The following is a 17,274-nucleotide window of genomic DNA, read 5'->3' as shown; positions in this document are numbered from 1 at the left end:
GTTTCATCTACATGTCTGTCAATCAGAAAAGACCAATGTCTTGCTTGAATTTAAATTATTACAGAAAATTCTGTGTAAGCAAAATGTAAAATTCTAACTGGACATTGACTAGATTAGCACTTGCCAACAATGCCATGATTGGCAACAAAATAAGAATTAAAAATAAATACTGTGCATTTTCACTGTATACACTTTTGTAACTCTTGAGCCATGTGATTGTATAGGTGAATATTCAAAAAATAATGAAATTTACATTAAGTAAATCATCATAATAGAAATCTTGCTTTCAGTTTTCCACGCACAGTTGGTTTGATATAATTACTGCCAAGAGTTCTGAGGCTTTCAGAAGATGAACCCTTCATCTGCCTGATGTTTTCTGCACACACATAGAATGATGAGCAGGCTGCTGGGAGCTTGAGGAATGGACTAGAAGCAGATAAATTTTGATTTGGGCATGAGTATTTTGCTCAAAGAGAGGCTGACAACCTAGTTTGTTCCCTTTAAGACCTTTGGGATTATAGTGAGGTGACTGGAAGAGGATTCAGTTTGATAAGCTGACTGAATGCTGTCTGAATATTTGTCAGGTTTAAAATGCTGAAAGAAGTTTTTAATCTATATATTTAGGTAAATTTTGCTTAGAATTTTTTGTCTGGTACTACCTCTTGAATTTTCCATGGTCATTGCTGCATTTAATGCTAGTTAAAATAAGAGTTCATTTTTCAGAAAAAAAGCATCAGTGTGACTCTGTTTGGCTTGTTTGAGTTCAGAGTTTCCTAAAGAGATTCCAAGGAAATTCTCAGAGGCCTCAAACTTGTGATGGTAATAGCATCAAAGTAAATTAATTTGGAATCTCTTTAAAAAAAATAATAATAATTCTCACAACACTTAAAAGAGTTATCTGCTGTAAACAGAAATTCTTTTCTACTTCTCATTTACTTCTCTGAGCCCATATCACATCATGATTACTAGTTTCCTTGGTCATAAGCTGTCATTTTTGTCAGTATATTTTATTGTGCAGTGCAATGAAAAATTTTTCGTTAAACCAGTTGTGCATCTCCTGCTCTAAAATGGAAGCAGAGTGATAATTTGAATGTAGAACATAGTGACTGCACCCTGACTAGAGTAATCAATGCAAGAACATCCTTAAAGCTTTTCTTCTGTAACAAGGGCAAACTCAGCTAAAAAGTTTGTTTAAATCATGCTTGGCATAACAAGAGCCTTTAAACTTTATCTATCTCTGACTATCTATGAATATACCTGACTCATCATCATAGTGCCTTTCAACTCAGCCCCACTCAGCTCAACTGCTCTTCCTGCCTTTACAGATATTTAAAATTCCTTAAGGCTTCTGGTGCAGGCTGCAGGGTTTTTGTACTTAATATCATTTTATTTTATAGCATAGGAAGTTCATAGCTCATGAATATCTCAGATTTGCAAAATAAAATGGAGGGCCTTTTCTCTGTGTACTCTGTGTCTCTTTTTGTTCTCTGACTATGTGGTGGTTGTGTCATATTTGTGTCATGAGCATTTGTTTCAAAGCAGCAATTACATCATTACAGCATTACAAAGCAGCCATTTTTAATATACAAAAAAGAACGGCAGCAAAAAGAAGTAATGTTTTTAAAAAGTCCTTCATAATCTTAATCTGAAATTAAAGAAATCAAAGAAATTATGTTAGCAACACTACTACATTATAGCATTTCTCCACATACAAGAGTAAAAGCATCTTGTATTACTGTTATTTACAAATGGCTCTTCTTTCACCCATGTTCTTGTCCTCTGTTATCTCCTATAAAGAATAGTACTATTATCTATTATGAAAATTATCTTAAAAAGCAATAAATTATCCTATTTAGTAACTACCTTGATTTGATTAGCTCTTTTTCTATGTTATTACAACATAAATGTTCTTATTGTGTGTACTTTATTAGTTTTTCTTAATTGCCTAACTTATCTTTGATGGCTCACTTTGCTTTATACAGTTTAGTAAAGTTCCACACAAAGGATTGACAGTTAAATCATTTCAGTGTATTTTCAGGTAGTTTCCAGTGAACTAAATTGTTGTAATGTGTGATGTTAACTCTTTCACTGTGAGGTGGGAGGCATCGTTCCTTAAAGTACTCAGCTGCCAGAGTTTTCCTGGATTACTGACTTTACTCCCTGGATCCAGAGAGGGTGTTCCCAGTATCTAGTCTCTGCATCTTGTCTTCTGCCTTAGCCTTTTGTCTTGCTCCTTAACTAATATGATTCTTGAGGTCCTACATCTGCCCATCTTAGTGGCAATGCCTTTACACCACAATGCCTGGTCAGTGCTAACTTACTAGGACATCTGCAGAGTGGGGAGACAATAAAGATCAGCACCATCTAGTCTGCCCTGCCCTCTCTCTCTGACTTGGATATCATTCTTAGATCTTCTGGTCGGCTCTGTTGCTTTATTGCAGTCAAAAAGAATTTTTTTTTTTTTCGGAGACTCTGCTACAGAGAAGTAGAGCTTCTTATAGACTCTTGAGCAAAGCCATGTCCTCCTCTGTCTCGAGTATGAGAAGCTTTTGGGAGGGATGCATTTGGAGGAATGATGAAGCAAGGATCACCTTCCTATTCAGTGAAATAACTGACCAACAGAATGACATAAAAGGCAGATCACTCTCACATCCAGATGTTTTCATGGACTTACTATACTCAGAGCACTGTGACTAGGTTGTGCATTAGCATGTTATTTGGCACATAGGTACAAAATAAATGGTATGTCTACAATATGAATTTAGGTGGTTCCATATCTCTTAGCTGGAGAACTAAGACATAAAACTCCAGCTGTTTAAGGCAGCAAATGTATGTGAGTGGAAATCGCAATAAGTTCAGAGGGGAGGGACATCACTGTGGTCCAGAATATAGGGCAAGACTTCTAAAAACTATGAAACTTGAACCAAACCCTACAAGGATGTTGATTCTTAACTCTGCGTTCACTGTTTCCTGCTTCTTATCATTTGTGGATCATGGCAGTTAGTTATGTCTCCTTAGAATAGGGAATTCTTAAGGAGAACCTAATAATAAAAATCCTGATACTTTTTATTTTTAAGCATTGCTGCTTAAAACAACTCTTTCAGAAAACCACCCTTGATTCCAAAGATCATAATAATAGAAAACTTCTTAACTTCCCTTTGGATGAGTATAGTTGTCCTGCTCTATTGACAGTTTCTCTTCTCCCTCATTTAGATTATAAATACATTGGGGACTGGAACCATGTGTTTCTCATCCTTACTCTGTAATTCCCCATGGATAAGACTGGCCTGATTCTTACATTGTAATCTAATCACTTACTAAGAGTGATTTTTGTTGAAGGTGATGGATTAGCCTTTCAAATGCCCCAGCACAAACAGCACCAGTTGTCTTGGGCATTCCCATCAACTGCCTTCCTCTGATCTCTATTCCTGTTCCAACTAAATATGCTCCTGCTTCCTTTCCCTGCTAACCCCATTTCCATAGGACGTTGAATATACTTTTGAGGAAATGGCAAGACTTCCCTTAAGAATGTGGGCTTTTCTTTTCGGCAGTACATGCGCATAAACTGGGAGATATGCACATTGGTAGATGAGATCTGACCAAGTACAAAGAAAGCCTTAAGTGAGGGCATCCAAGTAAATTTTAAAACCCATCAAGTTAATATATAGCCTTACTTTTTTTTTTTTTTTTTTTTTTTGAGACTGAGTCTCACTCTGTCGCCCAGGCTGGAGGGCAGTGGCGCGATCTCGGCACACTGCAACCTCCGCCTCCCGGGTTCAAGCGATTCTCCTGCCTCAGCCTCCTGAGTAGCTGGGATTACAGGTCTGTGCCACCATGCCTGGCTGATTTTTGTATTTTTAGTAGAGACGGAGTTTCACCATGTTGGTCAGGCTGGTCTTGAACTCCTGACTTCGGGATCCACCCACCTTGGCCTCCCGAAGTGCTGGGATTACAGGTGTGAGCCACCGTGCCTGGCCAATGTTACTTTTTAATTTAGTAAATGTTTTTAGCCACTGTGTTTTAACTCAGTTTAAATATAATAAAGCTTTGCTCACATCTATTTGAACTCATGTTTTTTAACTCATTAAAAATATTTTCATTCAACTATTGTTTTTAAACCACTAATGAACCTTTTTCCTGTTCTTCTCTTATGAAAATGGGCTGTTAACCAGGCGCAATGGCTCATGCCTGAAATCCCAACACTTTGGGAGGCCAAGGCAGGCAGATCACAAGGTCTGGAGATCGAGACCATCCTGGCTAATACGGTGAAACCCAGTCTCTACTAAAAATACAAAAAATTAGCCAGGCGTGGTGGCAGGCGCCTGTAATCCCAGCTACTCAGGAGGCTGAGGCAGGGGAATTGCTTGGACCTGTGAGGCGGAGATTGCAGTGAGCCAAGATCACACCACTGCACTCCAGCCTGGGTGACAGAGCGAGACTCTGTCTCAAAAAAAAAAGAAAAGAAAATGGCTGTTTTCAATATGTGGACCTTAGTATATATATTGCTTTCTCTTCTTTATCCTTCTTTGTGATCCAACTTTCATTCTGTTTGGCAGATACTGATTGCTTCGTGATTTTGAAAAAAATAGCATGTAAGTATACCTCAAGAGAATAGATACCAGCAAAGTTATTCTTAAATGAACTTTTGTATATTGCAAGCTGTTTTTTATAGACTGTCATCTTAAAATCTAATTGAAGGCAAATATGGAAGTCTTTTTACCATTAATGCTACAGAGATTCACTTATTTAACATTAAATAAATATTTCTTGACTTCCTTCCATGTTCCAGGTATAGTTCCAGGTGCTGAGGATCTAGCAGTGAACAAGACAGACAATGACCCTGCTCGTAGCCAGCACACATTTTAGCAAGGGTTGCAGTAGAGATACAGATGATACATAACTAAGTACACACTGTAGTGATGGTAGCCAATTTTCTGATTCTTTTTCCTTTACCATTGCTTCAAGGCCATATCTGCAATCTCAGCACAACACAATACAACCTGTAGCGTTGGGTTGAATTTAGTCTCAAGGTGCTGCCTTCATCTAGGAAGAGGTATTTAAGGGCCCAGGAAGATGAGGCTAGGAAGGAGATGGTAGACTTCAGATGTTTTAGGAGACCCAGTATATAAGATTTGACACCCTGTGGAGAATAGAAAAAGTCAAGAACACCTCCTAGGTTTAAGCTTGGGTGACTGAATTATTGATAACTAGTCCCGGGATGAGAGGCAGGTTTAGAAGTGTGGATAATGAATTTGACTTGGGGCAGTGAAAAATACAAAACTGGAAATCAGAAGAGAAGTCAGAACTGAAATACAGATTTGGCTGTTATCACCATTTCATGTAAATTTTAAAAGGAGAAGGAGCAAGAAGAGTTGTCACTATAGCCAGATACGGCAGGATGAGGATTTTTTAAAAGACCATTGGATTTGACAGCTGAAAAATCACTGATGACTTCAAGAAGACCAATTTCAGTAGATGTGGGTGGGGACAGAGCCACATCATGGTTGGTTTAAAGAATGAAGGGCTATGATTGTCTACCCAAGGTCATTGTGCTCTTCCTCCTTGGAAACTTTGAAACTGAGGTCAGAGCCTCTCTTTCTCCCTCCCTCCTTAGCTTTCTCCACACAGGGCCCACAACTGGATGCCTGAGCTAGGGGCATGATGGAGGGACAAATTAAGATCGTTGGGTCTCTGGTGGGATAAGGGCCCAAGGATAAAGGAGCCTGATGCTGGTGAGTCAGATATTGCAGGGAGCATCCTCAGTGGGGGACAGTGGGTCAGGCCAGTTCAGAGACCTGTCTCTAGAGTGGGAAAGAGAAGACACACACCTAGATCTCTGTTGGTTCAGGAAACTCTGGACCAAGAAGCTGGGTTAGAATGGGAAACAAAAGGACCTTCAAGGCTGGGGGAAGAAACGTGGAATTAGTTACAAAGTTCTGCCCCAGTGAGGGAGTGGAATCTGGCAGTTTGGGGGTGGGGTCGGGGTAGAATCTGAGGTAGTAAACTGATGTTAACTAGAAACTCAAGCAGGGATGCCTAGGTTTCTTAGGGCATAGGCACTGGGGATGTGCAAAGAGGAACTGTTGGCAGTACTTGTGACCATAAAGATAGTAGTGAGGGGGCAGTTTATGAATTGAGGGGTCGTCCCAGCAATATCTGGCATATAGATATTTAATAATTATTTGTGAAGACAAGAGGTTATGTAGTTCCTGGGGGTCAGGGGTCCTGAGTTTCTGAAGAGGCATAAGAGAATACCTGGGTTCTATTCAGGGAGAGGATGGAGGCAGTGAGTAAGGGACTCCAGACAGCTTGGAGATGCAAATCCCAAAAGGGAGCTTTGTACCTCTATGGGAGTTGGAAGCAAAGGTCAGGGTCGGGGGCTCACTCCCTTAACCCTAGGACCCAGGAGTTCCTATGGATCTACCAGATTTCCCCGCCTACGCACAGGCACCCTTGGCCTATAACGCCTTCTCCGCCCACTGGGGGGCGGGGCTTGAGGGGGCCGGTGGCTGTTCTGAAGCCTCGAGGGCCATCAGTTCCTACCAGAGCCGCTGCGGGTGCCATTCCACCCATGGCCGGACACAGGCCCTCAAACCACTTCTGCCCCCTTCCAGGCAGTGGTGGGGACGGCCCCAGAGGGCCGATGCCCCTGCGGGTTGACACTCTGACCTGGTTGAGCACCCAGGCGGCCCCTGGCAGGGTGATGGTCTGGCCGGCAGTCAGGCCAGGGGTCTGCCCAGGCCCTGAGGTGTGGAGGATTCCCCTGGATCCCCTGCCACACGAATTCCGGGGCTGGATAGCACCCTGCAGGCCCCGTCTTGGAGCTAGTGAGGCAGGGGACTGGTTGCGACGCCCCTCCGAAGGCGCCCTCCCCGGGTCCTACATTGCCCTGCGGAGCATCCCGAAGTTGCCGCTGCCAGAGGACACCTCGGGCATACTGAAAGAGTTGCAGCAATTGGCCAAGGAGCTGAGGCGGAAGAGGTTGAGCCTAGGGTACTCGCAGGCCGATGTGGGGATCGCTGTGGGAGCTCTGTTTGGGAAGGTGCTTAGCCAGACGACCATCTGCCGCTTCGAGGCCCAGCAGCTAAGCCTCGCCAACATGTGGAAGCTGCGACCACTGCTGAAAAAGTGGCTGGAGGAAGTGGAAGCAGAGAACCTTCTGGGCTTATGCAAAATGGAGATGATCCTGCAACAGTCTCAGAAGTGGAGACGGGCAAGCAGGGAGCGACGAATCGGAAACAGCCTGGAGAAATTCTTCCAGCGGTGCCCTAAGCCCACACCCCAGCAAATCAGCCACATTGCTGGGTGCCTCCAGCTGCAGAAAGATGTGGTTCGAGTTTGGTTCTATAACCGCAGCAAGATGGGCAGTCGACCAACCAATGATGCTTCCCCACGGGAGATTGTGGGGACAGCCGGGCCTCCTTGCCCAGGGGCACCAGTGTGCTTTCACCTGGGACTGGGGCTCCCAGTGGATATCCCCCACTATACACGTCTCTACTCTGCAGGGGTAGCCCACTCTGCCCCAGCCACCACTCTGGGCTTCCTCAGACTTTAGGGCTGAGGGACTTGCCCTTCGCGGCACGGTTGGAGAGGGGAGAAGAAGGGAAAACCCAGGAAATGTCCCTGGGGTTCATTTGAGGGCTTGTAGCATTCTCATTCACTGTCTAAAAAAGTTAAGGATACATACTAGGGAATGGGGGTGGGAATTGTTCAAGAAAAACCTGGGAGAGAAGATGAAGTTTATTGCAGTTTTGTGTTTTCCCTTTGTTTTTCCCTAGCATTGGTTTAAAGGTACATTACAGTATATAGATGCGTTTCGATATTTTGTTCCTTTTTTTATTAAATATTGCGTCTGTTATTCCTTGTGGTTATCAGTAAACATAGCGTTTAAATTTTTTTATAAACACAATACTAAGTGAAAAACTCAAGTCACAGAAGACTACCTTAGTATACAATTTTTTACTTAAAATCAAGCAGAACTCTGTGTAAACACAAACACAAAATCGAGGATAATAGTTATCTTGAGGGAATGACTTGAGAATGTGATAGGGAAGAAACACACAGAGCCCACCTAGAGCCCTTGCTGAAACACCTGAGCTTTCTTGGAAGATTCTTTTTTTTTTTTTTTTTTTTTTTTTTTTCTGATTTACCTTTTCATTTCTGGTGCCCCAGCTTCATGTGAGGATCTCAGTTCATCTCCCTACTTTATGCAGTCCCATGGGATTATGTCCTGTCCTGCCACAGTCACTGTATTCTAAACTCTTTTGTTACTGAGGTTGGCAAGCTGGACTTCAGAGCTTCAGTCCCAGCTGTAGCTTACTCCTCCAGTTTTCACCTCTATTTGGTTCCCTGGGAATTTCTCTTACTTTCTCTTGATCTCTTATAATGGTTTTGAGAGGATATTTGTAATAGTTTATCCAAACTTCCCTGGTGGTTTTTGCCATTATATGTCAAATAACTCTTCTAATTTCGTCTCTGAAATTGGTCTTTTCAGTTTTCCACTTCTACTTTGGTCAATTTTGGTCACCATATACTAAATGGAAACCATTTAGTACCTCTGTGTTTTCAAATCTGCTGTCACACACCTGCATACTCTATTTATTGTCCTAGAATTCTATCAGTATGTATTATATCAGAGTTTATGTCTTATTTCTGGATACTAATCTTGTCAATTTTTTGCTTTTTTTTGTAATCAGTCTTGCAAATGTTTTATCTATAGGTATTTTCAAAGTATAAGCTTTTTTACTTATTCTACTTACTACAATTTTTATTCCCTAGTTAATTAATTTTCACTTCATTCTTCTTAATTTTTTCCTAGTTTCTTCTGGTTTCTTTCATTGTTCTTTTTAGATAATTTTTAGATGAGTACTTAGTTTCTTTCTTTCTTTTTTTTTTTCTAGTGGCTGTGTAGAGAATAACTCTTGTGGGCCCAAGAGTGCAAACCAGGGGCCCAATAAGAGACTTAACTCTGGGCGGGGCATGGTGGCTCATGCCTGTAATCCCAGCATTTTGGGAGGCCAAGGTGGGCAGATCACGAGGTCAAGAGATCGAGAGTTAACTCTGATCTTCTGACCTCAAGTCCAGGGATAATTTTACTGTCACACAAGTCAGGTGTGACTAAGCTTTTTATTTAATCTTTTCTTCATGAGACTGTAGAAACTTTACTTTTGCCTATTTTTGTGTGTGTGATAAAATATAAAATTTGCCATTGTAATCATTTTAAGTGTAAATTCAGTGACATTAATTACATTCACAGTGTTAGGCAACCATCACCACTATCCATTTCCAACATTTTTCCATCACTCCAAACATAAACTCTTCTCATTAAGCAATAACTCCATTCCCCTATCCCCTACCCCTGGTAACCTTTCTGTGAATTTGCCAGTTCTAAGCAGTTCGTATTCATGGAACCATAAAACATTTGACCTTTTGTATCTGGTTCATTTCACTTAGCACATTTTCAAGGTTCATCTATGTTGTAGTGTGTATCAGAACTTCATTCCTTTTTTATGACTGGATAATATTCCATTGTATGGATATATACCACATTTTGTTTATCCATTCCTCTGATGATGGGCACTTAGATTGTTTTCATTAGTAGCCAGTGGGCTATTGTGAATGATACTGCTATGAACATTTACATATAATAATCTATTTGTTTATCTGTTGTTTCAGTTCTCTTGGATGTATACATAGGAGTGGAATTTCTAAGTCATACAGTAATTCTATGCTTAACTTTTTGGGAAACTACCAAACTGTTTTCCATAGTGAAGGCACCATTTTACATTCCCACCAGCAATCTACAAGAGTTCTAGCTTTTCCATATCCCTGGCAACACTTGTTATTTTTTTAAAAATTATAGCCATCTTGGTAGCTGTTAAGCAGTGTCTCATTGTGGTTTTGATTTGTATTTCTCTAATGACTAATGATGTTGAGCATCTTTTCATATGCTTATTGTCTCTTTTGTATCTTCTTTAAAGAAATGTCTATTCAAGTCCTTTGCCTATTTTTAAAATTGAGTTGTCTTTTCTTCATAGAGTCTGGATATTAAGCCCTTATCAGATAGATGGTTTGCAAGTATTTTCTCCCATTCTGTGGGTTGTCCTTTCACTCTTTTGACCGTATCTTTTGATGCAGACAGACTTTAATTTTTATTAAGTCCAGTTTATCCATTTTTTCTTTTGTTGCTTAGGCTTTTGGTGTTGCCAAATGCAAAGTCATGAAGATTTGCTCCTGTGTTTTCTTCTATGAATTTTACAGTTTTATTTATTAAATTTAGGACTTTGATCCATTTCAAGTTAATTTTTGTATATGGTATGAGGTAAGTGCCCAACTTCATTCTTTTGCATGTGGATAGCCAGTTTTCCCAGCACCATTTGTTGAGGAGATGTTCTTTCTGCATTGAATGATCTTAGCACCCTTGTCAAAAATCAGTTGACCACACATGTGAGGGATTATTTCTGGGCTCTCAACTCTCTTCTGTTGGTCTATATGTCTGTCTTTATGCCAGTACCACACTGTTTTGACTACTGTAGTTTTGCAGTAAGTTTTGAAATGGGGAAGTGTGAGTCTTCCAATTTTGTTCTTCCATATATATAAATATATATATGTGCCATATATATGTGCCATATATATATGTGCCATATATATGTGCCATATATATGTGCCATATATATATGTGCCATATATATGTGCCATATATATGTGCCATATATATGTGCCATATATATGTGCCATATATATGTGCCATATATATGCCATATGTATACATGCCATATATATATACACACACACACACACACACACACACACCATTGTGGGTTACTTGAAATTTCATAGGAATTTTAGGATCAGTTTTTCCATTTCTGCCCAAAACACCATTGTGATTTTGTTACAGAGTGCATTGAACCCTCATATTGCTTTAGGGAGTGTTGTCATCTTAACAATTTTAAGTCTTCCGATCCATGAACACAGGCTGTCTTTCCACTTATGTCTTCTTTAATTTCTTTGAGCAATGTTTTAGTTTTCAGTGTACAAGCCTTTCACTTTCTTAAAGTTATTTGTAGGTATTTTATTCTTTTGGATACTACTGTAAATGGAATAGTTTCCTTCATTTCCTTTTGAAATTGTTCATCGCTAATGGATAGAAATACAACTGATTTTCCAGTGTTGATTTTGTATCCTGCGACTTTGCAGATTTAGTTCTAACTGGTTTTTTGGTGCATTCTTTAGGGTTTTCTACATATAAATCATGTCATCTGTGAATAAAGATAGTTTTGCTTCTTCCTTTCCGATTTGGATACCCTTTCTTTTTCTTACTCACTTGCTCTGGCAAAAATGTGTAGTACTGTGTTGTATAAAAGTAGCAGAAGGTGACATCCTTGTCTTGTTTTTGTTCTTAGGAGAAAAACTTTCAGTCTTTTCACCATTGAGTATGACGTTAGCTCTGGCTTTTTCATATGTATTCTACATGTTGAGGAAGTTCCTTTTTTCTTAGGTTATTGAATGTTTTATATGCAAGGCTATGGGTTTTTGACAGTTTCTCCGGAGTAAATGAAAAATGCTTAAGGGATATATGAAATCCTATGACTATTTCATAAGATTATGCTAACCACTACTTCCTTCCCCAGTACTACCATCACCATTGCACCCACACCTAAGAGACCTAAACTTTTTTTTTCTCCAACTCTAAGGGTGGTTATTTTTCTGTTTTGAGGGATCTCATTCTCTTGACATCTTTGTAAGAGTAAATGACTTACCTAGGGTGATGAAAATAAGTTTTAAACCAGATCTTCCATAGTTCACAACATGAAGTAGCCCAGATGTAGCTCAGCTTTCAGGAATGAACTTTTGGTGAAGTACTTTAAAAACAAAAAGTCAAGTAAATATTAATGCTGCACTTACATTCTTCTAACTCTTTAAAAAGATTACTTAATTATAAACAAATTGTAACAACTTTAATTTTCAGAACACACCTATAAGCTGTATTGTTTCAGGTGGACAATGGAGATGTATCAAGATTACACATATACACTTGTATAAGATTAGCTTGAGTTCCCAGTTTATTTACTCAAGAGTATAGAATCACATTGGAAATATGATGGCCACAAAGCAGGTGTAAATGAACCGTATATATCAGCACAGCTTCCCATGGTCCAGCGTCCTTGATGACAATGCCCAAAATACGGCACTGGATAAAAAGTGTGGAAATGAATTCCACACTACAGCTTTTTTATCCTTAGGGCTACATCAATGCTCAAGAAAAACTTAATGTCTGCTCTTAATGCTTCCATTTAAGAGAATGTTTGGAGATGTTAAGCTTCTTCTGGTTCTTGGACCAAACTCAGTGATGGTGAATCCACAACATCATCAAGCAGAAGAATCTGAATTAGTGCCTGGGTCTCTGATCCCAGCTTTCAACATCCCAGTGAGACCATTTCCTCCACACAAGCTACAGGGACCCAGCTTAACAAATGTATGCTTTTTCTTCTTGTCAGTGTCTAAAGGTAGAGCACTGAGGATCCACATAAGTTAGTGAAAATAGAGCCAAATCCTAATTGCTTAGCTTTAGATTCAATAGGTGACTAATCACTTGCTATTGGATTATCCCATTAAAAGTCACACAGCACCAACTCCATTTCATCCTTTTCCTAGACAGCCCTTCTGGAAAGCCTTGGAAAGGAGATGTTTCAGCAGAGTCAGACCGTGTTGAATGCCAGAATAAACAACTCTAATTGTGTTGTGAACATAAGAGCTGTAAAGAGGCGCTGACCTCAGCTACTCCTTCAGTTCTTCTGCAGCCTCTACAGATGTGGAGAAATTGTGATGAGCTCTCAATCTCAGGGAACAGCTCCTAGAGTCCATCTCAGCCCCCGCATAGCTGCATCATTGACACAGCTGCCCCACCTCTGCTTAGGCAAAGCCTCTATGTGTCACTAATCAGCTTCACATAATTTAAAAGATTTTCCATCACTATATTTCTTGACTTGCTGTGAAAAGAGAAAAGGCTGGACCTTAGGGAAACCTTTATACTGAAGTGATTTCAGATTTTTCAGAGATTTAAGATGATATGTAGAAACTTTAATCATAAGATCCCTTAAACAGAAGAATAACTACCCTTAGAGTTGGGAGAAAACCAAGACTGTGTTATTAAGTAGTTAACAATGTTAAATGTTACAGAGATCAAGTAACATAAGAAATCAATCAAGATACATTGGCCAGGTGCGGTGGCTCATGCCTGTAATTCCAGCACTTTGGGAGGCCGAGGTGGACAGATCACTTGAGGTCAGGAGTTCGAGACCAGCCTGGCCAACATGGTGAAACCCCGTCTCTATTAAAAATACAAAAATTAGCCGGGCATGGTAGTGTGCACCTTAATCCCAGCTACTCAAGAGGCTGAGGCAGGAGAATCGCAGCCTGGGTAACAAAGTGAGACTCTGTCTCCAAAAAAAAAAAGCAAAAGAAAAAGAAATCTACTAAGCCATATCATGTCAATAACTAAGATGCCATTGATACCTTTAGTAATAATTTCAGTGGCATAATTAGTAAAGGCAGATGTCAAACAGTCCAAAGTCTTCATATTTGCCCAGATTTTCCCCTGCCTTAATTTAAAAAATAATTTTCAACTCCTGACTCCAGTAGATCTTCACTGTCATTCTGAAAATATTTCATTATCAAACATTTTGGTTATCTTGTATTTCCTATAGAAAAGGCAAGTATTTTTAATCTGAAGATGCTGAGCCCTTTTAGAGTATAAGCAGAATAATGTTTTTGTACATATATGCATTTTCTTTAAAGATGGTTGATAGCCTTCATCACATATTCAAAGAGGACCGTGACTCTTCTTTAGATCTACAGTTTCAGAATTTAAGAAGCACCTTCCCTTTTGCCACCTTTTCAAATGATTTCCTTTGACAGTACCTATATAATAGGTAATTTCTGGTTTTCTTTGAATCTATATTTTCTAGATATCTCCAGCGCAGTGTCATATGAAGGACCTGAGTTGCATTTTACATAAGTCTTTTAAGTTCAGACTAAATAATGTATTGATTATTGCCTTTCTTGTTCTTACACTTTTATCAATCCTTGACACTTTAATTAAAATCTTATCATAAGGAACAATTTCTCTTTTTCCTATAAGTTTTCTTATTCACTAAGAAATCATGAGGTGTTTAGATACCTGCCCTTATTTCAAAGCATGATCTTTTTCTTGAATTAGCATCTGTTTTGATAATTTCATTTTTTTGAAAGAGATACACTGTATATCCTTGTTTATTATACCAAATCGGTCTCATGGGGATTTGTTTTTCAGAATAGCCACTTTTGTTTATGCCTTTCTTCTAGAAATAGTCTTGCCTACTAAACAGTGTTAGTTTTCTTGGCAAAATCTATTCAAGATTAATTCTTTTCAGAATGCAAAATGGTATTATTTATGTCAAACTGTGTTTTTAAAGTGAAAACTACAAAGCCATTGCAATTAAACCTAGTGGAAATGTACTTGACAAAGTGATTCTAAACTGAAAGAATAAAACTTAGGAAGATAGTTAAGGAAATTTCGAAGGTAAAGATTTAGGTGGCCAATTATTTAACAGTGTCATGGTGGTGGTTGTGGGCAAAATAACAGAAACAAATATTTATTTATTGGAAAGTGAGTTGGTACAACCTTCATGAAAGGCTGTTAGGTAATTCATATGGAAAGCTTTTAAAATGTGCATTTCCATTGGCCCATCATTTCAACTTTTAAGAATTTTTATAAGCAAATAATTGTGTGTGGCCAGGTGCAGTGGCTCACTGCTGTAATCCCAGCACTTTGGGAGGCTGAGGCAGGCATATCACAAGGTCAAGATATCGAGACAATCCTGGTCTACATGGTAAAAACCTGTCTCTACTAAAAATACAAAAATTAGCTGGGTGTGGTGATGCATGCCTGTAGTCCCAGCTACTCAGGAGGCTGAGACAGGAGAATGGTGGGAACCTGGGAGGCGGAGGTTGCAGTGAGCCAAGATCATGCCCCTGGACTCCAGTCTGGCAATAGAGCAAGACTCCGTCTCAAAAAAAAAAAGGAAAGAAGAGAAAATAATTTTGTGTGTGTGTGTAAGGATTTAGCAAAAAGAGTGGTCATGCAGAAATTTTTTAAAAAGTTTAACAACAAAAAATTAGAAACAACCTAAATGTTTAACAAAGGGTTAAGTAAATAAAATTAAACATGATAGAAAGTTAAAATTATATTATAGAACCACAGTTTTAATAGAAAGTTCAGATTAAATTGTTGAATGAAGCAAAACAACTTATTAAACTTCATACCATTTTGAAAAGATATATTACATAGAGAAAAAAATCTAAATGTATGTACAGGTATTGGTATTGTTAGTGATTTTTTTTAGAATTTTTGCTGTATGTATTTATTATACAATTTTAAACATCCAAGAAATATTTTTAAAGGAAGGCTCTAGGAGATCTACAGTTCCAAAAGATACACATTCTCCTAGTCTTCTTTGTTTCTAAAATAGTAATTTCTCCTTACAAAGCAATATTTAAAAGAGTAAATCTGACCTATTCATTTTTAGTCACATTTTTAGTTTCTGTAAAAGAAAGGCAATTATCTAAGTGGAGGAGTACGGAGCCATATACATTAGAAAAACATTGCTAAAAATTAAGGTTTGGGTTTTTTTTTTTTAAATCAGAGGCCCATTAATGTTAAAGAGCTTCAGTGTAGCACAGTGAGTGAAGACACCTGCCATATGTCTGTTTTTCTGCACAACATGGTAATTTACAATTACAATTAGTGTGTTTATATACCTCTGTAGTTAACCCATATTTAGAATATAATGTAAGCCCAAATCATTTTCATGTTTCTGAATGTTCACTTTTCAATTTTAAAAAGCATTTGAAAATATCAAAATTCTGATTTTAACACAGTAGAATCTTCTTTGCTTGTCATTTTTGAAGAAACCAAATGAATATAAATGAGCTCTATGGATTTCTAAGTTGGAAGGCAAGGTCAGTTCCTGTGATTACATCCCCAGCCAGATGAAAGATGAACTGTCATGAACTGAATCCACCCCAATACCCAGTGAAATCCTTAAAACAAGTCATTAGCATGATCATGGCTACACCAGTGAAGAGAAACATGACAGGAAGCTTTGGGAGAGGCTACATGGTTTATCGAAGGGGCTAGAAAACAGTCTGTTAAGCTGCCACTGTGCCTCCTCACTTTCCGGCTAGGAGCATAGCTACGAGGCAGAATTAGCTACTTTGGTCTTGAACCTTGGACTTAGGTTTTCTTCCTGCAGCTTCCAACAAAATGACAAAATACAAACTAGCTTCACTTGCTGCTATCAGCTCTTCTATTGCCAAAGACTGTGGTTGGAAAAGGAAACGTTGGGGCCTTCCTGAGATTTCACTGCATTTAAAAATCAATATTCTTTTTTAAAACTGTACAGCCTGAATGTCATTTCTTCTTCAAAGGAATAACTGTATTGCTTAACAAGTAGTCTTCCTTTTCCTTTCAGGATGTATAATGTAGACCATCTTCTAGGACTAGGTTGAGTGGCCAGGGCAGTGTATAAGATGCATTGGGTTGATTCATTATTTTAGAATGGATGATAATGTTCCTGGATCTGCTTTAAAAGTTTGAGTATTATTGATTGAGTAGTGGAAAATCTTAACGTGTACCTTTTTAATTGAAAGAGAATTTGTTTCAGTATGCCACGCTGTTAGTTTTCTAGAACTGCCAAACAAAGTACCACAGATTGGGTGGCTTGAACAACAGAAATTTATTTTCATGCAGTTCTGGAGGCTAAAAGTCTGAGATGAGGTTGTGGGCAGGGTTGGTTCCTTGTGAGGGTTTTGAGGGAAGGATCTGGCCCAGGCTTTTTTCCTTGGCTTGTAAATGGCTGTATTCTCGCTGTATCTTTACATTGTCTTCCTTCTGTATATGTGTTTGTCCCTATTTCCTCTTTTTGTGAATGATATTGCATTAGGACCTACCCTAATGACCTCATTTTAACCTAATTACCTCAGTAAAGATCCTATCTCCAAATACAGTCACATCCTAAGATACTGGAGCTTGGGACTTCAACACATAAATTTGGTGGGGGACACAATTCACCTGATAACACCTACTGCCCCTACTGTAGAGAAAAAAAAGGTGATCAGGGATAGGTTTGGAAAGGCAGAGAGACTTTGTTGTTTCCTACAAAGGAGTTAAATAAGGTTAGGTATGATGGAAAGGAAAGGGTATTTGCCACAGAGTCAAATAGTCCCAGATCTGCA

General features: G+C 39.0%; 2 protein-coding genes across 14 annotated transcripts in view; both read left to right on the top strand.

Moving 5' to 3' along the window:
- ARB2A (ARB2 cotranscriptional regulator A) overlaps positions 1–17,274 on the top strand; it is a 500,239-nt gene that overhangs the window by 354,187 nt on the left and 128,778 nt on the right. The window contains exon 11 of one of the 13 annotated variants that reach the window (XM_063665006.1): positions 4,557–4,641. The exons of the other annotated variants lie outside the window; for them this stretch is intronic. Coding sequence (XP_063521076.1) covers positions 4,557–4,615 — 59 coding nt within the window. The 3' untranslated portion in view covers positions 4,616–4,641. Of the gene's footprint in view, positions 1–4,556; positions 4,642–17,274 lie in introns of those variants that run through there. 13 annotated transcript variants of the gene reach the window in all.
- On the top strand, positions 4,700–8,103 carry POU5F2 (POU domain class 5, transcription factor 2). Its single transcript, XM_054489429.2, has one exon. It carries the CDS (start codon positions 6,278–6,280, stop codon positions 7,553–7,555), a length of 1,278 nt encoding a protein of 425 aa, XP_054345404.1. The 5' UTR covers positions 4,700–6,277; the 3' UTR covers positions 7,556–8,103.

The sequence above is a fragment of the Pongo pygmaeus genome, chromosome 4, assembly GCF_028885625.2.
Source record: "Pongo pygmaeus isolate AG05252 chromosome 4, NHGRI_mPonPyg2-v2.0_pri, whole genome shotgun sequence".
Taxonomy (NCBI): domain Eukaryota; kingdom Metazoa; phylum Chordata; class Mammalia; order Primates; family Hominidae; genus Pongo; species Pongo pygmaeus.
The sequence above is the reverse complement of the archived record's forward strand: the minus strand, read 5'-3'. Positions and strand labels throughout refer to the sequence as shown.